The following is a 25794-nucleotide window of genomic DNA, read 5'->3' as shown; positions in this document are numbered from 1 at the left end:
TCCCCTTCAATGGCACGTCTTCCAAGAAGCCCTCCGCTTGGTCAGAACAGATCTCCTTCTTCAGACTCCCGCTCTCAGCACCTTCCCCTCCCCGGTGGTCGCCACTGTCATGAGTTACGCGTATTTGTTTCTGCTGACTTGCCCCCCGGCTCCTGCACGGGACCGTGTCTGCTCTGCTCACGTGGGTTCCCGTTGCCTCGCCAGGAGCCTGGCATGAGAAAGGCCCAACAGCTCCTCTGTTGAAGGGACTCCCTCCTGCCTGCCTGAGCCCCGAAGTCGGCATTGTGGAATGCCTTCTAGTGGGCGTCAGCCCCCTCCCCCCAGCACCTAGACCGAGTGGGTCTTGTGAGGTATCTTGACGGCTCCCCCAGGGACCTGCCTCCAGGATCACGGGACATTCGGAGGAGCTGGCTCCTAACACAGCGTGCCGTGTGGACTCGCTTTCCATAAAACGGGCCAGACTCCCTGATGACAGCCAAGACCTTGGTGAAAAGGACAGATCTTCGAGTTCCTTCCAGGAAGATGGGAAAGAAAATGTGTGGGAACTCTGGCTAGGGTTGTAGGCACCTGGCCGGGCAAAGGCTCTAGGGCTTCCTTCTGGAAATTCAAGGGAGGTGAGCATACACTTGCTTCTGGGGAGGCAGAGGGAACAGCATGTGCAAAGGCTAAGAGGAGAGCCAGTCTAGAAATGGTAGGTAATCTGGAAGGAGCACCTGCTGGCCGAGAAGGATCCAGCCTGGGAGGCGGCCTCTGCTGGCCCCATTGGAAAGGTGGGCACAGTGGGAACAGGAGACCCTTTCCAGGCCCTGCTAAGGAGGGGATGATGGGAAACTTGTTTCCTGCCAAGGGGAAGCCCTCGCCTTCATGTACAGACCCAGGCAGCCTGCAGGCTCCCTGGTCACCCAGTGTGAGTCCTCCCCACTGTCACCCTCCTCGGTACCTGCTGTCATGGGCCAGTTTTGAACAGAGAGGAGCTCCCCCAGCCCTCTGTTAACAGGAGGAGTGGTCCCGGAAGATGTGCGAGTCGAGGCATCCCTGTGCCTTAAAATCGCCCTGGGTATCCGTTTCCCGAAGCCACTGTGTCCAGCCAATCAGGGTGGCTTGCCTTCTCTGCCTTGTCTCCCAGGCTTCTTCTCAAGCATCTCTTGGGGAGAGGAGATGAGAGGGAGGGGTTCCCCAAGGTCAGGAGGGCTTCATGGGAGGGCTGCCAGGAGGCCTCCTTTGGGAAGGTAAGTGAGTACATGGGCCTTGAAATCCTGAGAGCTCCAAATCCCTGCTTGTCTGTGAAGCCAAGTCACTTATCTCTTAGCCTTAACGATATTTACAATCTTTATATGAGGGAAATCATAGCAACCTCATAGACTAGTTGTAAAGATTAAATGAGCTTACAATGCTCATCAAATGCTTGTTGTGGGACCTGGAACATAGGAAGTGGTTTGTAAAGGGTCACTTTACAAAGTAAAAGGTGGGGGAATTGGCCTGGAGAGCATCCTTTCTCAGAGGAGCAGGCTGTGTACACGGTGGGGTGCTCGGAATGGGGGCCACGGGCGGGGACTAGACTGGGTAGTCTGGGCGCACGGGACGGTTTGTTGCACGGTCTCCGCCTATCAAGTGTGTTTTCGTTTGCGCTGTTCATTTCCGCTGAGGTCCCGGCTTTTGTTAACTGCCTCTGCATGGCCTCTCCCAAGGTACGTGTACCCCTCCATGGACCAGCTGGCGGAAATGCTGCCCGGAGTCCTTCACCAGTTTGGGTAAGAGTGAGGGATCCACTCCCCCACCAGCTTGCAGAGAAGGGTGATCTCTAGCTTCCGCCTCTCCTGGGGTCTTGATCTGGCCCCAGCACTGAAATCTAGGTTAATGCTTAAAGATCAGGGAAGAAATCAGCTTGTTATACTCTGCAGACAGTGTTTTTCATGCAGTCTCTTTACTCCCATCTGCCTCTTGCAAGTTGGGCTTTTCTCCTTGAGTCAAAATCCATCACCCGATGACAGCCACTCCACCCATCCTTTCCTAGCCTCTCTTCTTTTATTGCTTTCTCTTTCCCATGGAACATTCCGGAATAGGGTTGCCTGAACCCTTAACGTCTCCCTCCAGGCCTTTATTTCTTCAGGGCTCAAGGAAACCTCTTAGTGGAGCCTTTTGTACGATGAGAACACCTCCATGTTCTTGCCCAATTCATTTTCATTCCAAGTTTTAGAATCCAAGATAAAGCTGAAGAGCGGGAAGAAGCAGTTTGGTCAATAGGCCTTCCCGGAAATGACAGCGGGGCTGTCAGAGCTTGGCCAGTTGGGCGAGGAGTGAGGGAAAGGCATGAGTCTTTCCAAGGTCATGGTCTTCTGTCCAGACATAAAGCATGATGCATTGCAGGTCCTGCAGGGCACGTATGGCAGCGTGGTCCCACTTTGTCTAGCCTGCCAGCCACCCTCAGCGATGCCCACGACACACCCTTGGGGAGATGAGGTTCCTCAGGGCAAGGGGCGGGGAAGGTTTTCAAAGGGCGCTTCCCATCGCTCACTCCTTCTGGGACATGAACTTTTATTTCTTCTTCCAGACTGAAAAGCATCATTGGCATGGGAACCGGAGCGGGTGCCTACATCCTCACTCGATTTGCTGTGAGTTCTTTCATTAAAAAAAAAAACTCTCTCTCTCTCTATATATATGCACAATATATATATGTTTTAAAGAAAATTAATTCAAGATTAAGGAAAAAAATTAGAAAAGCACCAAAAAAAACTCCCCAAAGGGAAAAAGAAATGAGCCATAATTCCATTTCCCAAAGGAGAGCCACAGTGCACTTCGGGGTGTGTGGTCCAGAGTTACATATGCACATGGGGCGTGTGGGTGTGCACTCGTGTACACACCAGCAGCTCTTTCCCGTCACTGAAATGCCGCACGAGACATGTTCTTTTATCATCATCTTCGCTCGATTCGCGGTGATTGTGGCCGGGTCCTCATGTCACTGAGTACTCTACTGTGCTACTTCTTTGTGACAGCTGCACAGGTTTTGTGGTCAGGGAACTCTTGGACCCTGACTAACTCTAAGCTAATCAGAGATGTATGTGCTCACATGACAGACGTCACTTACATTACTAGGGGTCCCGGTCAGGTGCTGCTGGGTCCTTTGGAGCCTTACCGAACGGTTGTTTCAAAATGCAGTGATGCTTATTTTGTTCAACCGTATGTAATCTGATGGGCTATTATTTGCTGGACTTTGCTAGAGATTAGGCATGCTGGCACGAATACAAAATGGTCTGGCTGTCTAGGCTCTGAGCAGATGAAATAAGGTCTCAACTGTATCTTAGGTCTCTGTCTCCGTATCTCTGAGAAGTAATAGAATTCTTACTGATTACTGAAGAGCTGATTAGCTTGTCTGATTTATGAGGGCCATGGTATGTTGTACCCATTTCACAGCTAGGGAAGCTGAGGGGCAGCAGCGTGAAGTGACTTGTCCCACGTAGGTCTGCCAAGCACATGTGCTCCTACTTCTTCTATGGTTTCCTCTTTCCCTTCTCTCAGGAGCCCCATTTAGTGTCTACTAAGCTGGAACCTCAGTTTTGGAAGGGGGGCAGTGTCGAGAGCAGCAGCCTGCTCTGGGGGTCTACACGGGTCCTCTTCTGGTACTTTTCTCAGTCTTTGGTTTGACTTTAAAGTTCACAGTCTCTCAGATGGCTAGGTTGTGTCTCTCACTTCGTGTCTCCAATTGCAGCTGAACAACCCCGAGATGGTGGAGGGCCTCGTCCTCATTAACGTGAACCCTTGTGCGGAAGGCTGGATGGACTGGGCCGCCTCCAAGGTGAGGCTGGGGGCCTGGGTCGGGCAAGGGGTGTCCCAGTCTGCAGAGGGGCAGGTGTGCCTGACTCTGCCTGGAGCACAAAATGCAAGAGACCTCTCCTAGCCCCACCCCTTCACCACCCCCAGCAAAGAAGGCAGCTTTCCTCCGCTTGGCTTTGAGTAGTGAACATGACCTCAGCCGTGTGCCGTTCAGATTTCGATAGGACACTGCTGTCCAAGCCAGCAATACCAGTGGGACATGGGTCCCGAGCCAGCTTTGATAAGGACAGCCTGGGGACTTAGCATATGTTGGGCTTAGATCAAGATGCTGAGAATAAAAAGATGAACAAGACAGATGCCTGTCACCCCAGTCACCTACATATTATTAATGAAAAAGAAATAACGTATCTGGTACTGATTCTATGCCACTTAACTTTACAATAATAATAATTAGCTAACAAGTGTTGAACGTTTATCGAGTTCTCTTTCTACTCTCCGTGGCTATACCTTCATGACCTCATTCAATCCTCCATCACTCCAGGAGTGGGGATCGTTAAAACCATTTTACAGAGGAGGAGACTGAGGGTCGCAGGGGTTAGGAAGCTGTCTAGGGCCGCACAGAGCCAGGCAGGGGGAGAACTGGGGCCAAACAAGATCCCTTGGACTCTGTGGTGCTTGGAATCACCTCTGAGCTGGGCTCACCGCCGGCCCCGTCTCTCCATCAGCAGGTGTCAGATGCCCGCCGAGACCCAAGCACTGCAGGTCTGGGAATGCAGAGCTAGCAGGACACATCCCTGGCTGGGGAAAGGGCCCGAGCTGTCTCAGGAAGCTGTGCTCTGGCTGGGTTCCTTGTTTATCTTTTAAAAAGATGATTGTTTTTTTTCATAAAGGCCCCAGTATTTGCCAAGGAGAGGGGGAAACCATTCCAACTCTAACAGGACAGACTTTCAAGCCGGGGTGATCCTGGCTTCTCATTTTGAAAGTGTGTTTTTGCCAAGTTTGGGACGGCTCTTGGGGACAGGGGGTTTGAAGGGGTCTCCCTCCCCCTGCTTCCCACCCCATCCTGGCCACTGTGATATTTCATTCCTTCCTGGAACATTCCGCCAGGATGAGGGAGCCCTTTCCTCCCACCGGCGTGATATTCAGAAGCGGAACACACTCCCTGTTTTTTTTTTTTTTTTTTTTCCAGCAAAGGGAATGGCACTGCAGTTGGCCAGTTTGGCTTCTTGGTAGCTGTTCTGAGCCAGATGTGGGGGCTGGGACGTTGACCACTGGCTAAAGCGGAGCCCGAGGGCTGTTTGGGGGTTTTTAGTATTTGCACCGTATCCTTCCTTTCCAGCCCCAGCCCTGGAAGAGGAAGACCTCTCTTGGGGGTCTAGTGTGTGTCAGGCACTGGGGTCTTATCCTGTGACATGTGTAGTTGCCGTGTGTAACCCTCACCTTGGCCTTGTGACTCTGAAGCTCCTGGCATCCTGGTTACAGATGAGAGGTCTGAGGTCCAGTGGCTCTGCTACCCTCCCAGGGCCACACAGCTAGGAGGTGGCAGATGGGTCAGCCTAGGTCCCCCAGGTCTAGAGCCTCTCTCCCCTATGGGTTCCTGCCTGACACTGAAGTTGGCCAACACACATTTATGGAGCTCCTGCTGTATGCCTAGCATTTACAGAGCTCTCACTGTGTACCTAGCATTTACGGAGCTTCTCCTGCACAGCTAGCATTTATGGAGCTCCTGCTGTATGCCTAGCATTTATGGAGCTCCTGCTGTATACCTAGCATTGTCGGTAGGAGCAGGTAGAGAAGAGAAGGTCAGTATACTCAGAGAGAGGAAACTGGCTTAAGAGGGAAAATCTAGAGGGTGATATAGTTTGAGGTAAGCAGATGCTGGCATGTAGACTGGGAGCTCAGTGTGTGTTTAGGAGTCCTTTACCGAGGACTTGGTGAACTGAGGCCTGACGAAAGCTGGGAGTACGTGGGGTCTTTGTTCAGATGCATTTTCTCCGCATCTCCTGTGCCCCGGGCTCTGAGAGTAAGGAATCGATGACCCTGCCTTCCAGGGCCCCAGGTTCAGTAAGTAACTGGAGACAGGTAACCGCCTTCCCATCAAAGGGGCGTCCTCAGACCTGAGTGTCAGGGAGCCCACACTGCTGCTCCGCCCCCAGGGCAGTGGGATTGGCCTGACCTTGTCCGGCTACTATGAACGCCAGCTTTCTAATCCCTGTTTCTGTCCTCCCAGATCTCCGGATGGACCCAAGCCCTTCCAGACATGGTGATGTCTCACCTCTTCGGGAAGGTGAGCAACGTGGCCTGTCGTTGTATTGTTCAGTCGTGTACTGCCAGGCATGTAGAGCGCAGAGACGGCCCAGGCACAGCGAGGGGCCGCTCCAGCTGACCCTCCTGAAATAGCCCATGGTTACTCATTCACAGTCGTCACGCCATTCCTTCTCTCTTGCTCTCCCTTTAACAGAAGTCTTTTTTTAACAGCTTTGTTGAAGTACAGTACACTGCACATATTGAAATTTGACAAATTTGACAAATTTTGACATTCTTAAAACCATCACTGAAGCCATCACTGATGACTAACGAAATACCATAACCCCCAGAACTTGCCCTGTGACGCTTGGTAATCCTTCTCTCCTCCTCAGGTAACCTCTGATCTGCTTTGGGTCACTGTAGATTCATCTGCATTGCCTAGATTTTTATGTAAACAGTATCAGTACGTGCTCTTTTATTTTTAAATCTGACTTCTTTCACTCCGCGTTAAAGTATTTTGCGATCCCTCCATGTCATTGGGCGAATCAACAGTGCGTCCCTTTTTAGTGCTGAGTGGTGTTCTGTGGTATGGGTGTACCAGAGGCCGCTTCTCCGTTCACCTGTTGATGGACATTTGGGTTCTTTCCAGTTCTGGGCTATAACAAAGCCTACAGCAAACACAGCCATGGAATTTGCTGTGCGTCGGCCTTGGTCCTAAGGACTCTATGACCCGTATGAGGAGGACCTTTTATTCCTAGTTATGGATCTGTTTTTTTCCCCAGTTGTACATGGGGAAGCTGAGACCAGAGAGGTTGAGTGAGCTGTGTGAGGTCTCACAGCCAGCGAGAGGGTCTGGGATTGGAACCTACGAGTCTCGCTCCAGTGTGGGTTCCGGTAACCATCTGTTCCTCTGCTGGTGCCTGGCTCTCAGGAGGGTTGTGGTGCACTTATCCCCACTGAGCATGGGCTGAACCAAGCCCCTGGCAGCACGCGAGTGGTGTGTGGTTCTGCCCTGCCACCCGGCCAGCGTGGCCCCTGACTCTGGCTTTGTACCTCCTGCTGGGCTTTGGCTTCTGGTAGCCTCAGCCTTCCTCGGCTTGTGGTGTCTCACTCCAGTCTCTGCCTCCATCTTTGCGCGCTTTCTCTGTGTCTGTTTCAAACCTCCTTCTGCCTTTGTCTTACAAGGACACGTCACTGGATTTAGAACCTACCGGCATAAGGCAGGATGACCTCATCTCTGGATCCTTAACTTAAATTACGTCTGCAAAGACCGTTTTTCCAAATAACGTTCGCAGAGTCCAAGAATTTGATGTGAAACATGTCCTTGGGGCCACCTTGTAGCCTACTGGAGTCCCCTTTCCTTTCTCATGCTTCCTTTCACGGTTTGCAATACATTTTCTCCACCCTGAGTGTATAATCTGAATCTGACAGCAATATGGGAAAGATCAGAGCCAGCATCTGTGTTTTCCTGGAAGAGGGGTGTCAAGTATAGAGTGAGAACTTTGCCTGACTGTACCCCAAATTACCTGGGGTATATGTTGGTACCCCGAGTTGCTGCAGCTGTGTTTCAATCTGTAACCCCAGCACAATTCCTCGGACTATTTTTTTCCTGATGTTTTTTGGGGAAAAGCTAGTCTCTTTGTTGCTTCAGTGACCGTGGACTGTCTTGACACAGCTCAGGGAGACACTGGGCCCCCTTTTCTCCCTCTCGCTCCTGATCTGGTTGTTGTCAATCACATCAGGCCCTTTCGTGAAAACTGTAGCATCCGCTGTTGCACAAATGAGAAACAGAGCAAGCTCATAACTTGTTTGTCCCAACTCACATTCAAAAAGGAACCAGGGAGAGGGAAGGCTGAGGCCAGCCTTCTGCAAGGGTCTGGTTGGCCCTCCTGGAAATCAACATTGCCCTTCATTCCGGCAACTTCCTGTTGCATGAGTTGGTTTTGTTTTGCAAACATGAAAAACTTCTTTTCACCTCTCCCCATTAAAAAGAAAATAATAGTAATTGCTAACAGTCGCCTCCATGCTTACTCTTGACAGTGGGCTTTCCAGAGTGGCCAACCTCTGATAAATCCTACAATTTGATGAAGGCGGGTAATGTCATCCCCACTCTTTTTTTTAAAAGGGAGCTGAGGCTCAGAGAGGTGAAGCACTCGCCCAGTTAAGGGGCAGTGACGGAGCCGAGAGGACCGACTTCAGATCAAAACTCCTGAAGTCTGAGCCCAGCAGGGCGTGCTAGCCCCCCAGCCTTGCGTTCCCTCTGCTCCCAGCTGATATCCAGACATCAGTCTGCATCTGGGTGCGGCTTCCGCTTTCCTGAAGGTTCCCTCAGGCCCCATACCAGGCTCGTGGAATAGGCATTACTGCCTTCACCACGTAGCTGGATAACCTGAAGGATGGTGAGGGTAGTGTCCGGCCCGTGGCCGCAGTTCCCACGAACGACATTCTCCCCTCTGTCAATGCAGGAGGAAATGCAGAATAACGTGGAGGTGGTCCACACCTGCCGCCAGCACATCGTGAACGACATGAACCCCGGCAACCTGCACCTGTTCATCAACGTCTACAACAGGTACCAGGATGCCGCTGGGCCACACGATGGCCACTTGTCAGGCTCCTTTTGTAGTTCCGGAACGAACATGGGGCAAGAGAGGAGGGATTATAAAATTAATATAAGATGCAGCCCCTGAGCAAATAGGTGAACAGAACAAGGGTGCCCAGTAAGGGCCCCTGGGAAGTCAGGTGCCTCCTGGAGTTTTGAGTGCTTTGCAAGGAGCAAACTGAACTTCTACTCCAGACCACCAGGGGCACACGCACGAGTGGGAACAGTCACATCGCAAAGGGTTTGCGTCCACGCCTGTGCCAACGCTGACCCTAAGGAAGGGCCGGGTGTGGGGAGAGCTGAGAGGGAGGCAGCAAAGCCCTGGGGGAGGACGGGAAGAATCCAGGGAGGCTGCTGGGAGGCGAAGGAGTCACTCCAAGGATAAGGACACACGAGCATGGTCTTTGGCGAGGGCGCAGCCCTCTTAAGGGTACCTGAGTGCTGGTCTGGGGCTCAGCTAGGGGAGGGGACAGCTCGGGGCCCCTGGGAGCAGCCAGGGGTTCTGGAATCTCCAGGGAACTCAGCCTGCGGCTCCCACAGAGGGGGCAGGAATAAGCCTCCTGGGCTCTGTGTCTCTCACATGCTAATAACTTGGCTTCATGAAGGGCATTCGTGTCCCTTTCCTCTTACCCTCCACCCAGCCTCTCCGTGCAGGGGTGACTGGTAATGGCCCCAGCGTGTAACCAAAGACACGGAGGCTGAGTGCTCATTATTCAGCAAGCGCTAGGTGAGGACTGGAGAGGGCAGGCTTTCAGCTGGGTAGTGGGCACCCAGAGGAGACGAGCAACAACCCCTCGCTGCCCCACACGCTGCAGGGACGAACTGGTGCCTCTGAAAAACCCTATGATGAGGGCTCTCACCATCATTTACTGCTGAGGAAGTGAAGGCACAGAGAGGTTTGGCATCCTGCCCAAGGTCACACAGCTGGGAAGCAGAGGAGCGTGATTTGAATGCAGCCGGGCTGGCTCCGGGCTGTGAGCCGGGAAAGGGTGTCTCATGGTGGGAGCTGCCAGGCAGGGAGAGGCTGGTGTCCGTCTGCAGGGGAGAGTAATGGAGCCACACGGGGTACAGTGGGAGACCATGGGAGGGTTTAAAACGAGGGAGTGAAAGGATCAGGTCTGAGTTCTAAAGAGTTGGTTTGGTTACTATGTAGAGGACTCAGAGTCGGGAGCGAGAGTGAGAGTGAGGCTAAGAGAAGAACCTGGACACCATTTGGGAGGTAGAGGCTCCTACGAGGGGGGACGGGAAGCAGGGACCCTCTGTAGAGGAGGGTGCGATTTGTACATAAAAGGAAAAAAGCACCTGGGGGACAATGAGGTGGGGTCCATGAGTCCCACTGTCTCCGAAGCCACTTCTGTGGACCCAGAGAGGCTGGGGTGGGACCTGACACAGCTTGGGATGTAGGTGGGTGTTTGCCAGAGCGGCCAGTGCAGGAGCTCCTGGGATTGGCTCGGTGGGAGGGGCTTCCTCCAGGGGAGGGTCTGCTGATGTAAAGGTATGTTTGTTTGTTGTTTGTCCGTAGCCGGCGGGACTTGGAGATTGAGCGGCCGATGCCCGGAACCCACACGGTCACCCTGCAGTGAGTTGCCCTTCTCTCCTGCACCGTCTCTTTAGCTGTGCTTACCGTTGCCAGCAGCGCCTTAGTTCTGAGTTTGGCAGGACTGCCCCCCTTGTGCTAGGACAGCCCAGTCGGCGAGAACTGCGTGGATTCTGCCCAGGGCTTGGGCACAGCCCAGCCTCACTCGTCTTCCCCTTGTGCAGGAATTTGGTTTGTAGGGTGTCCCTGAGAGCTGTGGGGGGAGCCTTGGACCTCCAACAAGGAATGCTAACAACCACAGCTGGACAGAATTTATGAAGCACCTACGCTATGCCCAATGCTGTGTGAGGCTTCGCTTCACAGAGCCTGGAGATGAATTAGACATAGGACCCACCCTGAAGTGCGCTATAGCGCTAGAAGGCACAGACGGTTGTGGGTGCAGCCACCTGGATTCCAATAGTAACAACTATGTCTTTTTATAGTGCCTTAAGTGAACCGTATTATTTGACACCTGAACTTCGCACATGCCATTTTCTCTGTCAGGCATGTCGTTTTCATCTCTGTCTTTGATTGCTGGCAAAGTCCTACTCATCCTTCCTCGCGGAGAGGGTGCTTGAAAATAAAACATCAGGGCATAGAAATTCTCTGGCTGAAATTCATACTAAGGTGTAAATGACTACTAACCCGTTTCTTCCTAAGAATAAAGCAGAGGATAGAGAATGAAGGTAGTAAAAAGAGCCAAAGGTACTGGGGAAAACAAAGTCAATTTTTTTTTTTTTTTTAGAATTCTGGCCCCAGCCTGGCAGGGCTGGGAGCATGAGAATCTCTCAGTGAACCTTGTGTTAACTCCCCCTTGTCTCCCTGCCCCCAGGTGTCCTGCTTTGTTGGTGGTTGGGGACAGTTCTCCTGCTGTGGACGCTGTGGTATGTAGAAATCAACCACTGGTTTCTGTGCTTAACTCAACGGTCCAATTTTAGTTACCTTGGTATGAAGTCTCCCTGCCCACCCTCTTCCCCTCCTCTGCTCCCATCAGGGCAAGTGACATCTTCTAGATGCCATATTGGCCTTTGGTCAGAGGGTCCAGCCACCAGCCTCCTTCCCTGGTGACTGCCAGCCCTAGTTGCTTGGCAGTGGGGCCTCTGTCTCCTCTCCCAGGCCCCCTCACCTGCCAATCTGCCTCCCACTGGCTTGTTTATACGGGCGTGTTTCCGCTTGGCTTCCTGGCCAGGAGACTGTCTGCGTGTTTGGGAATCAGGTGGAGCTTTCAGACCTGGTTGGAGCCTGATCCGTCTGGTGGGGCAGACAGGCATCTGGAGGGCGGGGCTTAGGAAAGGTTTTCTGGCTCATTTCACCCCTTAATTCCCACCTGTGATGTGGTGGAGGCAAAACAGGACTCCATCTTTCCAACACCCCCATAGCCGAGGACACGGGAGACTTGGGGGCTAGTGGGCGGAGTCCTAGAGTAGTGACATGCCTTGTGCAGCAGGCTAGAGCAGGGTCAGCAAATGTTCATTTAGTAGAGACCTGGGGAATCCAAATGAACCATGAATTACTTGCAATCTAGTCCACTGGACATAATCATGAGATGCATCGATAAAGATATATTCTTTACATTAAGGGAGGTGATAATTCTACCATAGGCATTTTGAACATCACACGTTACGGGTGGGTATTCTGCCCACTTCTAGATGCACTTTTAAGAGGGTCATTGACAAACTGAAGAAAGAAACCATCCTGGTGGGTATGATTTCATTTGAAGAATGGTTGTTGGGACTAGGGTTGTTGAATCTGAAGAATTACTGGCAGCAGCTGGTGAAACAAGCCCATTCGTTTAGTAGCTGTTTCTGGAGCACCTTCTACATTTTAGCTCATCTCCACAACAGCCCTTTGAAAAGATATTATCCCCATTTTATTGTTGAGGAAACTGAGGCTCAAAGAAGTTAAGGAACTTGTCCAAGGTCACATAGCTAGTGATGGTAGGGCTGGAACTTAAAGCCACATCTGTTGAATCCCAAAGCCCACATTCTTTCTTCCATGACAGTAGGAATACTGGAGCTCCTGGTGATGGTGGCAGGGTGGCAGGGAGAGGGGGAAAATTTATGACTTTGGCTCCAGGTAGACAATTTGCAAATTTCTTCTCCCTCTTCTTGTCTAGGTGGAGTGCAACTCGAAACTGGACCCAACGAAGACCACTCTTCTCAAGGTACAGGGAAAATGATGGAGGGTTACATTTGTTCTTTCTCAGAAATCCCTAAGTTTCCTGCAAACTTGAGTTGTGCCTGATTATGGCAAAACTGGTGGTCAGAAATCACAGAAATGGTGAATTAATGTGTCTGTTCACAAACATCTATTGGGTGCTGGCTGGTAACCCAAGGCTGCAAAGATGAGGGGATCCCTCTCTGGCACCCCAGGAGTTTACGGGCTGCCGGCCGTGGTGCTCTGAAGAGGGATGGATAGGAATTGTGTGGGTGGGGCCTGATTCTAGACAGACTGTCCCCACTGCACCACCCTGCCCTGCTGAATGGGCCCCTGGAGTTCTGTCGCTGCATTCCCGTTGGGCTGAAGGCTGCCCCAAGTTAGCTGACCTTGAGGCTAGCCCTTGGGATTTAGTCTTGAGACTCTGGGCTGTAGGCTGGCCACAGCCCCACTCAGTCTCACCGAGACCTTCCAGTCCTATTTCCCCATCCTCACCTCGCTGCCCAAGTGCTCCAGAGCCCTGGGCTTTGGATAAGTATTCACACATGCCTGGAATGGCTTTAAGCAGTGATGATGGCTTTGGGTTTGGTGATTTACTAGCAACTCTGGAAATTATAGCATTTACCAAGGGTGGCCAACCAGGAGCCCCATCAGGCCTGAAGCCTTGAATCCTGCAGTTTCCTTCTGAGGGGTCTTTAAAGAGATTGTGTGTCCAGGGCCTCGTGCAGTGAATGCTTTCCGGTCAGACAGACCCTGGCCAGAACTTTGCAAGTTCCTCAAGTTCTCTCTGGCCCAGTTTCTGCCTCTAAAGTGGGACAGTCGTCCCTTCCAGGGTTTTGGGGGAGCAGAGAAATCATCTACGGGGCCCAGCACAGCGCCCGGCCTGTTGTAAGCTGCAAGTAATGGTTAACGCCGAGACGGACGGTAACCAAAGCAGGCGCGCCAGGTGAGATGGGTGTTTCCCCACCTGTAACATGTCCAGGCCCCCCTCAGCAAGGCAGGCCCGGGGCAGGGCAGCAGGCAGAGTGGGTGCCCGTTTGGAGCTGGTCCACAGAGCTGGCATCCCCTCCACGTGAGGCCTTTGGCACTAACCAGCTTTCTTTCTCCCAGATGGCGGATTGTGGCGGCCTCCCACAGATCTCCCAGGTGAGTTACACCTGTCCCCGCTCCCCAGGTGGAGGGCATGTGCCTCTGGGACCCGTTACCCCCCTTTCCCTCACTGCCTGCTGGCCGCCCACCTTGCTGCTACATCTGATGACACATTTGGACCTGCTACCGTTTATAAAAGGTGCTTGCATGTCAGGACTTGCTTGGTCGTCCCCCAGAAGCCCCTGTGGAGTAGTTGATGCTGGCGTTCACAGGGGTGAAGGGATTTGCCAAGTGGACACAGCTTGGCGGTCGTGCACCAGAATCTAGGTGTGCCTGACCCCAAAGACCACAGGCTTCCACTGGAGCCACAGGCTCCTGGAGCCCAGGGGCAAAGCAGGGAGCACAGAGAGGAGATGGACCAAAGGGTGTGTTTCTGTGTTTGTGTGTCTGTGTGTGTGCATACACATGTGTATATGTGTGTACGTGAGTATGTATACATGTATGCATATGTGTGTATGTGTGTATGCACATATAAACATATCAATCATTGTACTGTGTTTGCTGCACAATAACTGTCCCCTCCAAGTCTCCACCCATAAATACCACCCCCCAACCTAACAAGTGAATGAATTTTTTATCTCTTCTTATAATTTTCTATCATTACAGTTTTGCACTCTATCTTACTATGAAATATTTTGTGCATTTTGGGTTGTCTTTTCCACCAAACTGTCCCCTGACCTTCTTCCTCCCTCCAGTCCTGAAAGGGACTTCAGAGCTTCGGTAATCCAGCAATTTCTCAATCGGATGTGTGCCTTTTTCTAGCTCTAGGTGCCCCCCCAGTCCTGACAAGTCCCGCTGAGCTCCCTGGGAGCCTCCCTTGCAGAGTAAGCAGGCACAAGTGGCCTCGGGTGGCTCTCTTAACTTCTGTTTCCAGTGTCTCTCTCTGCTCCCACTGGCAAAGAACAAAATATTTTCAACTTTTTATCTGCTGTTGTGTTTTGCCCAGTTGATAGCTGGAGCAGCCAGAGAAGGATGGGATGTCTCAGTTTCTAGAGGGAACAGATGGCTTTCCAGTAGAGCCCTGCTTAGATGTAAACAGGATTAATACCTGCATACCTGCACCTGCACCTAAAACTAGTGACTAGTTCATCCACCCAGCCCGCTTGACACTGCTACTGAGACAGTGCAGCATAAGTTGGCTGCAGAGAAGGGGCACCATTTTTCTTTCCACCTATACTTTCTTTCTCCCTTTATTCCTTTCTCTACTTGAAATGAGAAAAATCTAACTCTATCCTTAGTGAAAACACGTTTTATATGTCATGGCAGGAGCTGAGCTAGCCCAGGCTCCCAGGAGAGCAGCCCAATGAGGACCAGTAACTGTGTAATCCCTCCTCCTCCTGCCCTTGCAAGTTGGGCGTTCCCATCCTTCATTCCATTCAATCCTTGCAACAGTCTTTAGAGGAAGGAAGAGCATGCATTCTATCACAGTCACAGAAGGGAAACTGAGGCTAACAGATGGGAGAGATTGCCCTTGGTCACCCAGGGGAGCCGAGTTTGGGCCCAGATATTCTCCTTTCCAAGCCTGACCTCTTGTTTCTGTCCGCCATGTTGAACACAGATGTCCCTGCAACTCTCGTCCCCTTCTTAACAATCATCACGTGACCCCCAGAGGCCAATTGCAGCACAGGCTCTTCTTTAAATGTCATTTGGCTCTTTGAGAACAGCGGCAGGAGCTGGTGGAGGTGGGCAGGGACACTCCCCGATGACTGCTCACCAGTGAAATGAGAGGGTGTGAGAATAGACCCAGGACATTGCATTTAAGAGTTGGAATTAGGGCTTCCCTGGTGGCGCAGTGGTTGAGAGTCTGCCTGCCGATGCAGGGGACACCGGTTCGTGCCCCGGTCCGGGAAGATCCCACATGCCGCGGAGCGGCTGGGCCCGTGAGCCATGGCTGCTGAGACTGTGCGTCCGGAGCCTGTGCTCCGCAACCGGAGAGGCCACAACAGTGAGAGGCCCGCGTACCGCAAAAAAAAAAAAAAAAAAAAGAGTTGGAATTAATTAGCCTGCGAATATGGCCTTCACCTCCCGTTTAGATTAAATTTTTGAGTGTAATTGGTAGAACTGGGTGTGTTCTCAGCATTCCCAACTCATTTTACTTAAAGTAGCCCAGTTGATTGATTTGTCTGTCCACCTATCCATCTATCCATCCATCCATTCATCCATTCTTCTATTCTTCCTTCTTTGACTATCTTTTTCTTTCCTTCCATCCATACAGCCTCTCTTTTCATTAATCTATCCATCGTCCTTCCTTCCTTTTTTCCTTCCTTCCTTCCTTCTTTCCATCGATCTTTTTTCGTTTTCATCTATCCATTTATCCACCATCCTTTCATCCAGCCAGCCAGCCAGCCAGCCTGCTACTGAGGCTGAGAGTAAACTGTTATGGGGTTTGGAAAGCCCTGGGTTAATATACAAGACCACTGATTAATCGTAAGACCTTGGACGGATTATTTATCTCTCCAAGTCTGCTCAGCTGTGAAACATATATGAAGACGGTACTAACCTCATAAGGCTGTTGTCGGGAAGATGAGATAATGCTGCAAAGCCCTTAGCACAGTGAGTGGCTATTACGTTCTAGACCCTGAGTTGGACACATCACTTTATCCAATGATGTCTTCTTTAGAGAGGCCCTCAGGAGTAGGTGTGGCACTCTGCCCATATTTTAGAGGTGAGAAGACTGGCTCAGACAGGTCATGTAACTTCTGGTCAAAGCTAATTTTGGTCTCCATAATTATCCCATAGTCTTTCCTTTTGTGTTTTGTCCTATCCGCCTGAGGTGGCCTTTTGTCTTGGGCCAAGCTCTTTAACGAAGGTGCCCACAGGTACGGCTGCATGGTCTGGACCTCTGGTGACTGACAGCACTTCCCCTCTTTTCTCTTGCAGCCGGCCAAGCTTGCCGAGGCCTTCAAGTACTTCGTGCAGGGCATGGGATACAGTGAGTATGGCCTTTCCTGGCAGGCGGTGGGTTGAAGGGCAGGTGTGGGAACTGGACCCAGGTTGGGATGAGTACAATATTCTGTATCACCTTGGCCAGCTTCAGCCTTTTTGCAAACTGGGCAGGTCAGGGAAGAAGTATTTAGGTGTGTGGAGGATGGGCCGCAGGGCAGGGGTTCCAGTATCTCCTCATACCACAGTGCCTCATTCTCCCTCCATTGTTGAACAGAAGCTGTTTCACACCAGGGAATGTGTTAAGGTTAGGTGAGGATTATCCCTCTGAGCACCAAGAAGACAACAAACAATGAGACCATGAAAATCTTTTAAATTTTGGTTACATTCTTTCTAAGAGACTTGTAGTAATGATGGCGATGCTGGTAAAATGGCAACGATGATGATGATGATGGTGGTGATGGTGGTGGTGGTGGTGCTGATGAAAGATTAATAAATCCTTTATTTTTTTCTTTTTTAATCATCACAATAATCCTAGGAGATACTCTTATCCTCATTTACAAATGACGAAACTGAGGCTTTGAGAGATTAAGTAAGGAGCAGAGTGGGCATCTGTGAAAGTTCTTTGAAAACTGTAAAGCTCTGAACAAGTGGGTGATAAAGCCACTTACATTCAAGACAGAGCATGTCTTTGCTAAATTATTAGATTTGGGAATTGAAGGATAAATAGAAGCACAATTAAAGAACTTGGAGCTTCTCCCGTTATGATTATCGTTTATTTACAGACATTTATTCACAGACACATTTTCAGAAATGCGGTCCCATGACCAGGACAGACAACACCAAGTGTAAGCACACTGCTGGGCAGCAGTCGCCGTTGGTATATGTTGGTGTGTCGGCCACGGTTCCGGCCCCGGTGTGGTTCTTTGGGTTCTTTCTGTCTGCTGCCTGGAATTATAATTCATGTGCCCACCTTCACAAGGAAGTCTGAGTGTCTCATCACTCCCCCCCCCCTTTTTTTTTGCTGAGGCTTAAACCCGTTTGCTCATTTAAAATAGTAATGTTATGTTTGGTCAACTGACTGCAATGCAGTCTAAGGTTGGCCTCAGCCGTCCTTAGTTTCTGGAGTGGCTGCGAGTGGACGAGCCTGATTTACATGCTTCGGACAGGATCCCTGTCCCAACGTGCCCTCTTCCAACAGAAAACATCTGCTCGTGGGTCTCCTGCCTTTCCAGCCTCTCTCCCTCCGAGGAAATGTGCAGGCAAAGGCAGTAACTGGAGAAGGCCTTCATTTACCTTGCAGCCATGAATTGCAACTCGTTTGTCTTGGACCTGCCCTGGGTTTAGATTTCTGCTTTGAAAGTGCATTCTGGGGAGAAAGGAAGTGAAAGGCAGGCCTTGTTTCCCCCCCCACATAAGCTTCTATTTCCAGAAAGCTGAAGCATCCTGCAGGTCATAGGGAAAGACAGCAGAGCGAGCTGGAGGCATCAACTAAAGACAGAGTAGTCATTCATTTACTGAGTGCCTGCTCACAGCAGTGGGCAGAATGATGAGCCCTCAGCACCCATGACACCATGCTAGGGTCACCAGAGCCCCGCAAGGTCAGTAAGCCCCCAGATCTGGGGTCAAGAAACAGGGGCTCAGAGAGAATATGTGAGCAACAGATATAGGACTGATCCCAATTTTTCTCCAGATTCAGCAACTAGCTCTGTAAGAAGAGGATTCGGTACAGCAAGAATGAATTCTGTCTGTGGGTGTCTGCCACAGAAAGCCAACACCTGTGCCCACTGAGTGAACAGTGTAACCCTTACACGCCTGTGTGTTTATCAGCTGCCTCAGTGTGTGATAGCCATTATTCAGTATGGCCTTGGCAATGACGCTTCAGTCGGGTGGTGTAGTAGTTTCCCAGGGCTGCCATAACAAATCCCCACAAACTGGGTGGCCTAGAACAACAGAAATTTATTCTCTCACGGTGCTACAGTTCTAGAGGCTAGAAGTCCAAAATCAAGATGGGGGCAGGGTCATGCTCCCTCCAGAGATTCTAAGAAGAATCCTTCCTCGCCTTGTCCCAGCTTCTGGTGGTCGCCAGCAGTCCGTGGCTTGTAGCGGCATCACTCTGACCTCTGCCCTGTCTTCACATGGCTTCTCCCCGTGTGCACCTGTGTCTCCTCCTCTTAAGAGGAAACCAGCCATGGCATCAGAGTTCACCCCAACCCAGGGTGACCTCATCGTATCTAAATAGATCTGAAAAGACCTTATTTCCAAACAAGGTTACAGTCTGAGGTGCCGGTGGACATGAGTTTGGGGGGATGCCATTCCACCCAGTACAGGCGGGGCGATTTTTTGTCTTCATTCCACCTTGTAAGCCACCTGCTGTGTTCAAGGGCATTTTAAATCCTTTGGAAGGGACAGTGCCGTTGATAGCACCTGGGAGCTCGCAGGTTTCCTGGAGGGAGAGACGACAGCTGACCACTCTGTGTGGCCTTGGTTTCCAGTCTGTGGCGTGCGGGGATTAGCCTGGCCAACCTTGAACATCCTCCCCGCTCTGGTCATTGTTGGCCTTACGGGGTGGTGGGCACACACCCCGGCGCTGCTACCAGGGCGTCAGTGGTAGTATTCCCATTTTATAGGGGGGGCCGGGGGCTCAGAGAGGGACACTCCCAAAGCCCCAGAGCTGGGATTCAAGTAGCAGGTAGCAGACAGAGCTGGGATTCAGACCAGATGTGGGTTCACGCCGCTGTGGGATCGCAGCCAGTCCTTACTCCACCTGGGTCTTGCGCTCCACCTCTGTGGGCAGAGACAGAAACGATGCGGAGCCCAGCAGCCGGATGGCTGCGAGGATGGACAGGAGCAAAGGTGCCCAGGCGGGTGGGGCGCACAGCAGGCAGCATCCCCGGTGTGCAGGTGCTTCCAGCGCTGGCCCATCCCCTCACGGGTCTCTCTCCTCTCTCGCAGTGCCCTCCGCCAGCATGACGCGCCTGATGAGGTCCCGCACAGCCTCAGGCTCCAGCGTCACGTCCCTGGAGGGCGCCCGCAGCCGCTCCCACACCAGCGAGGGCGCCCGGCTGGACATCGTCCCCAACTCCGGCGGCCCCGGGAGCAGCGCAGGGCCCAACTCCACGGAGGTGTCCTGCTAGGTGGCCTTGGGGACGGCCGCCCCTGGACTCTGGGATCAATCGCTGCAGCTGCCCCTCCTCCGGCCCCTCCCCGCCCCTGCCTGCCAACCACATGTAGCTCGGTATTAATCCAAAGCTTATTTTGTACGAGTGAGCTCTGGTGAGGACAAAGTGAGATTGGGTTTGTGGAGGGCTCCCCTTCCGGCGAGGGCGGGGTGGAGTGGACCAAAGGGAAAGAAGCATCTCAGTGTCCTGTTTCCACTAGCGAGCGGCCTAGAGGCCACTGTCTTACCCTCCCTCAGAGACACCAAACTGCCAAAAACAAGAAACACAGAGCAAACACTTGATCAATCCAAGGCTAGGCTGACCTGAGCATCCTGGCGCGAAGGGACGTTTTGTTGGAAGCCCAGCCCACCTACTTCCTGTTTCCTTTCCAACTAAAGAAAAAACAGACCCAGTTTCTGGAAACCAAACCCCTTCTGATTTGGAGAGGGGGAGAGGGGGGAATGGTGGCGAGCTCTTTTAGCAAAGCCAAACAGGAAGCGGGGAAAGAGGTGGAATTTATGCAGCGGCTCCGAAGTGTTTGGAAGAGCAAATCTCTGTCGTGAACTTGAAGAAGTAGATTTTTAACGTCTGTGCATATATACACTTTTCAGTGCCGATGCCAGAAGCCTGTTTTTCTGGCATTTTTTTAATGGACAACAGAAGCAGGTGACAAAATCTCCCAGTTTTTCAAAGAGACGGTCTTGGCAAACGTTTGGTATCGGGGGTTTGAGGCTTTGATTCTGCTGCCTGCCTCTTCCTCCACGTCGCCTACTTCCTACCCCAAATACATGGACGAGTGATCATTTCATTCATGGGGAAGATCGTGTAGACTTGTAGCTGCTTCTCTGAAATGGAGGGCCGTGCCTGGCTGTGCTGCGTCTCCAGGCAGCGGCCGGGGGAGGGGGGCAGGGGCATTGAGGTGGGCTGGTATTTTGGGTTATTAGATGTAAAGGATTCCTCGTGGTTGTGATGGAGTCCAGTGCAGTTGTGATTTCAGTTGATCCCATCTGGTTCCCAGGAACCATGTGTGATTGAGTTAAATCTAGCTTCCAACCTTGGACAACCTGGGTTGAATCTGAACTTGACTGCCAAACATTTCTGACCTGGTGACCTTCCGGGATCTTCAGATAGAACTGTTCGCTCTTGTAGGGGGTGGGGATTCCCTTGGGGAGTGGTGGCCCAGAAGATGCAAGGATTCTGGAATGTGTTTTCCATGGGATTTCCTTCCCTCTCCCGCCTTCCTGCCCCTCTACCCTCTCGCTGAACCGGGTGGCATCACTGACATTTCTGGGCAACGTCAGCGTAGCTGTCGAGTTCCTGTACTACTTACTGCCTTTTGATTTTTACTTTGGCTAACCGTGGATCTTATAGGAAGTTTGATCAGAGTGAAGGGAACATTGTGAGTCAGCCGCCGGGGCCTAGTGGTTACTGGGAGGAATAGTCAAGCCTTCTAGGTAGCTTGGGGGGAATAATGACTCAGTTTATCTGCGACCTACCCCCTGGGAGGCAGAAATGGCTGAATCAGAACAAGAAACTTGTTGTGTACAAGTCTTTCCAGAGGAGTTTCTTAATGAGATATTTGTATTTATTTCCAGACCAATAAATTTGTAACTTTGCAGTGGCTCGTGTCCTTTTCCTCCGCCTGAGAGGTCGTGCCTTGGGATGGGTCTTTCCTTACCTGGGGCTTCCTACCACGTGCCCCTCACCTTTGGAATTCGTTGCTTTAGAGCATCCCTGTCCAGTAAAAATATAATACGAACCACAGATGTAACTTCAAATTTTCAAGTAGCCACATTAAAAAAGGTAGAGACAAGTGAAATTAACTTTAATAATTTAACCCAACATATCCAAAATATTATCACTTCAACATAGGATCAATGTAATTATTAAGGTTTCATGCATTCTTTCCTTCCTATTAAGAAATCCAGGGTGTGTTTTACATCACAGCACATCTCAATTCGGACCAGCCCTGTTTCAAGCGCTCAATAGCTGAATAATACAGTGACAAGGGGATCAAGCTTTTCAACCTGTAATTAGAAGGAAACATCTTTTTCATATTTTATTTTTATTATGGAAAAGCGTGTGGAAAGACCACCCAGTGACAATCCCTGTAATGCTTCTGGCCCTTGTATTTTAAAAAAAAATGTAGACACAACAGGTTTCAGTACCACCTCCCATTTCTATTTAAAATTAGTTTAAAATTTTCAAAACAGTTGCAAAGATAGTACAGAGAGTTTCCATATACCCCACCTCCAGTTTCCCCTATTATTGTTATCATCTTATGTTACTACAGTGCATTGGCACAGCTGAGAAATCAACATTGATAGATTACTATTAACTAAGCTCCCTACTTTCTTGGGATTTCACTAGTTTTTCCCTGTTGTCCTTTTTCTGTCCCAGGATCCCGTCCAGATACCAGGTTACATTTCGTCATCATGCCTGCTTTGCTTCCTCTGGCCTGTAAGAGATTCTCAGACTATCCTTGCTTTTGATGACCTTGACGGTTTTGAGAAGCCCTGGTGGGGCATTTTGTAGAATGGCCTTCAATTGAGGTTTGCGTATATGGTTTTCTCATGGTCCAGTTGGGGTTCTGAGTTTTTGGAATGAAGACCCGGAGGCTCAGTGCCATTCTCATCACCTCGTGCTGTCAGCATGATGGGCCAACGTGATTGAACACGGATGAGGTTGACTTTGATCGCCTGGCTGAGGTCGTGTTTGCCAGGTGTCTCAACTGTTAAGTTACTTTTTCTGCTTTTCCATACTTGCTCTTTTGTTTTTTTTGTTGTTGTTGTTGTTTTTTATGCGGTACGTGGGCCTCTCACTGCTGTGGCCTCTCCCGCCGCGGAGCACGGGCTCCGGACGCGCAGGCTCAGTGGCCATGGCTCACGGGCCCAGCGGCTCTGGGCATGTGGAATCCTCCCTAAATGCAGCCCACACCCCCCTCCTTTTTAAACAACTATCTTACTGTTTATTATATTGGTTTTTTTCTTTGCGTACCTTGAAGAGTTTGTTAGCAATATTAGCTATAAACACTGTTGCAGCCTGCATCATCATGCAGCAAGTGCCTGGGCAGGGAAGGATGAGGTGACCGTGGGTGGTGTGCCCGTCAGGAAGGGTTTTAGCGCATGAACTACAGCACATAACAGTGCAAAAGAAACCACTGATGGTGAAGTGTAGTTCTCCAAATGTTCCCATTGTGTGACATTTCTTTATTAGCAAGTTAAATAGTGATGTGGAGGCAGGTCTCAATATAATTTCAAGGTAGTGATGAGCATAATAGCAGTTCGAGAAAACTGCCACAACTGTGGTAAGAAAAATACATGTGATTTCAGCTGGTGACATTAGGGTTTGTGGCCCACAATGCCACACTGCAATTAGAGATTAGTAAAAACAAAGATTCGTCTCCCCCCTATCCAAGCACACGACCCCTGAATTTAATCCAGGGATCCCCGGTCCAAGGACCCGAGGTTAAGGAGCCCTGCTGTAGATGCAGGAGGAGGAGCGTGTAGGCTCATCCTTATTCTACATTCACAATAAGGGCCTTTTCTGTGACGGATCCTGTGTGAGAGTCAGGAGCAAAGGAAAGGCAGGCACAGAAGAGCCAGCAGGGAATCACCATGGCAGTGGGTGCACGTGTGGCACAGAGACCCGCTGGACCTGCCACGATCAGCTCCCTGGAGCTCAGGCTTCCATCGAGAGAAATGAACCGTTGCAGGTGTTTGAATGTAGCAGATGCTATTTAGAGATGGTTTGCCCAGAGGCTGTTTTGCCAGCTGGGGATCTATTTCTGTTTTCCTAGCTGCTTATTTTGGTTTCGATCCCCAGACCCTTGGGTATCAGCAGCAGCTGGGAGACCAAATGTGCACCAAGATCAACCACGTGCCGGCTCTATAGGGGCAACAGAGGCCCATCTGCCACCTTCCTCATTCCGCTTCTCAGACACCACCTCACTATCGGTCACTGGATGGGTCCCTAGATATAGCCTAAATCCATCTTGGGCTTCTCAGGCTGCATGCAAACCCTTCAACTGTGTTCCACATGGAATCCGAGGGCAGAGGGGAAGCTTGGCCTTATGGGTTTGGAGATGGGGTTAGGGAGGGGGCCTAGTGAGCAGATGAGCCTCCTTCTTTCTAAGAACAGATTTCCCTGCATCTCTAAAGCATAAAACGATGGGATCCTTGACCTTCTGGTTCTTGGACCTGGAACTAAACGGGTCTTTGTGTCTTTCAAGGGTAAGAATTGAATGGGACCAGCTTGATTCAAGTGTCCAGCCGCTGTCCAATCAACTATGAGCATAAGAGCATCTCGAGATAACTGCCACCATTGTGATAATATATGTGATTTCAACTGGTGACGTTAGGGTTTGTGGCCCACCTTTAGGTCGGAGGAGACGCTATATTGCAATCAGAGGTTAGTTCACACTACTCCCATCCCCTCCCTCACATACACACGGCAGGATTCCGAGTAGCTGATGTAGCTGTAGCCGGTGAATTGCTATGTGCTTTGCCATTAAACCCACTGACAGCCAAACTCACTGTTGCAGGAAAGGCCCTTCCTCATTCCTGCTCCGAGAAATTTCCTGAACACCCCGCCCTCCCCAGGAAGCACTGACCATGTGACCTCGTGACGAGGGCACCCTGCAGAGAATGCATCACTAATAATAGTAATATGTAGCGTTTATTATAGTTTCTTTTCCCTTTTTATCTTTATCTGCTTCACAGATAAGAAAGCCAAGGCTCACAGAGACGAAATGGCTTGTGCAACCATTTCTAAAATGGATTACGTCCCTCTTGTCTGGAAAACGTTGGCTGAGAACATGACTAATGCAGCCACCTACTGACGTCTTGGGACTGTGGAACATTGGTTAGTTCCTGGGACTAATAAACTGGAGGACCTTGCGGCTTTTACTGCCCTTGGGGACATCTGTCCCTCCATTAAGTAGTCCCACCCAGGCGGTGACCAGCCTTTACCGTATCTTTCGTCTGGTTCTTAATTCTTCTGTCTCCTCCTTCGCTGGCAGGCTGACATTTTTCTCATGGCCATCAATAAGCCAGGTTTAGCAGCTTCCTTTTCCTCTTTATGGGATGGACTAAGAAACCCACTTTCGTTAGTGGTGTGTGAAAAACAAGATTTAGCATGGAGATCTGGAAACATTCTTTACAGCATATAATATACGAAACCATACCTGGGTTTGGTGCCAGCCTTTTCATCTCCTTAGAAATCGTTTTTGCTCAGTTCTACATTGGAAAGAACCCAGGTTCAGCTGGAACTGGGACCTCTGAATATATAGGATGCTTCTGCATCTTCATTTCATCGGTGGAGGGTGAGAGAGAACAGTGGCTTCTCTGCTATATGCTTTTTAACCTTCATAATAAAATGCTCTGGCCATTTTCCCTGAATCCCATTTTCCCAAAACTTCATCCACCTGATATCATCTGAAATCTTTCCCAGAGTCCACACATGCACCTTAATTGGAGGCATCCATTGGACTCCACGATCTGAATTCCAATTTTGAAAAAAGTATGTTTCAGGATAGAAGTGTACTTGGAAATGATTCATGGGGCAATTATTTTTGTACTGGAATGGATTCTCCCCTAGACTTTATTATAATAACATAACGTGTTTTGGGTTGATGAGGGGGATTTAGCTGGAAGGTATCAAGTGCACCATTCACTTCATTTACTCAGCCATCTGCACACCTGTGCAAAGAGCTGAGCGTGTGCTACGCACAGCACTGGGTTTGGGAGACACAGAAAAGTACGGCACCCTTCCTGCCTTCAAGCAGCCGGGGGCTTAATCAAATTACAGCATAAAACAAAAACATAAAAAGTTAAGGGATCGAGAAGCATAGGATGGAAATATTAAAGCATTCAACTGAATATCGGTGACACGTTTCCTTTACCTTTGCGATAGGACTGAAAATATGCAGACACAAACACTGACTTCAATTCTTACCATCGCCTTGCGGGTTCTTCCCAGTTCATAAGGAAACCAACTCAGTTAAATAATAGATGCGTTTGTTAAGTGCTTACCACGTGCCAAGTGCTATTCTAAAGCTTGTCGTGCATTTTGGTTATCACATCATCACCCCCACGAGGAAGGTACTGTCCTATTTTGCATTTCACAGCTGAGGACGCTGAAGCACAGATCGGTTAAGTGAGGAATTCCAGTAAAGAATAAAAGACAGAAAGATCCACCGGCCTCCCGAAGTCAGAACTGGTCCCACTGCGTCCTGCAACCCTCCTTATACT

General features: G+C 50.5%; 1 protein-coding gene across 1 annotated transcript in view; it reads left to right on the top strand.

The window, feature by feature from the left end:
- Positions 1-21161, top strand: part of NDRG1 (N-myc downstream regulated 1) — a 54300-nt gene extending 33139 nt beyond the window's left edge. Inside the window, exons 6-16 of the mRNA XM_082858613.1 lie at positions 1689-1751; positions 2552-2612; positions 3707-3793; positions 6002-6058; positions 8484-8587; positions 10140-10196; positions 11026-11077; positions 12310-12357; positions 13461-13496; positions 16380-16431; positions 19338-21161. Coding sequence (XP_082714739.1) covers positions 1689-1751; positions 2552-2612; positions 3707-3793; positions 6002-6058; positions 8484-8587; positions 10140-10196; positions 11026-11077; positions 12310-12357; positions 13461-13496; positions 16380-16431; positions 19338-19519 — 799 coding nt within the window. The 3' untranslated portion in view covers positions 19520-21161. The remainder of the gene's footprint in view (positions 1-1688; positions 1752-2551; positions 2613-3706; positions 3794-6001; positions 6059-8483; positions 8588-10139; positions 10197-11025; positions 11078-12309; positions 12358-13460; positions 13497-16379; positions 16432-19337) is intronic.
- The last annotated feature ends 4633 nt before the right edge of the window (positions 21162-25794 follow it).

This window comes from Leucopleurus acutus (genome assembly GCF_964270905.1).
Source record: "Leucopleurus acutus genome assembly, chromosome: 17".
NCBI lineage: Eukaryota > Metazoa > Chordata > Mammalia > Artiodactyla > Delphinidae > Leucopleurus > Leucopleurus acutus.
The sequence above is the reverse complement of the archived record's forward strand: the minus strand, read 5'-3'. Positions and strand labels throughout refer to the sequence as shown.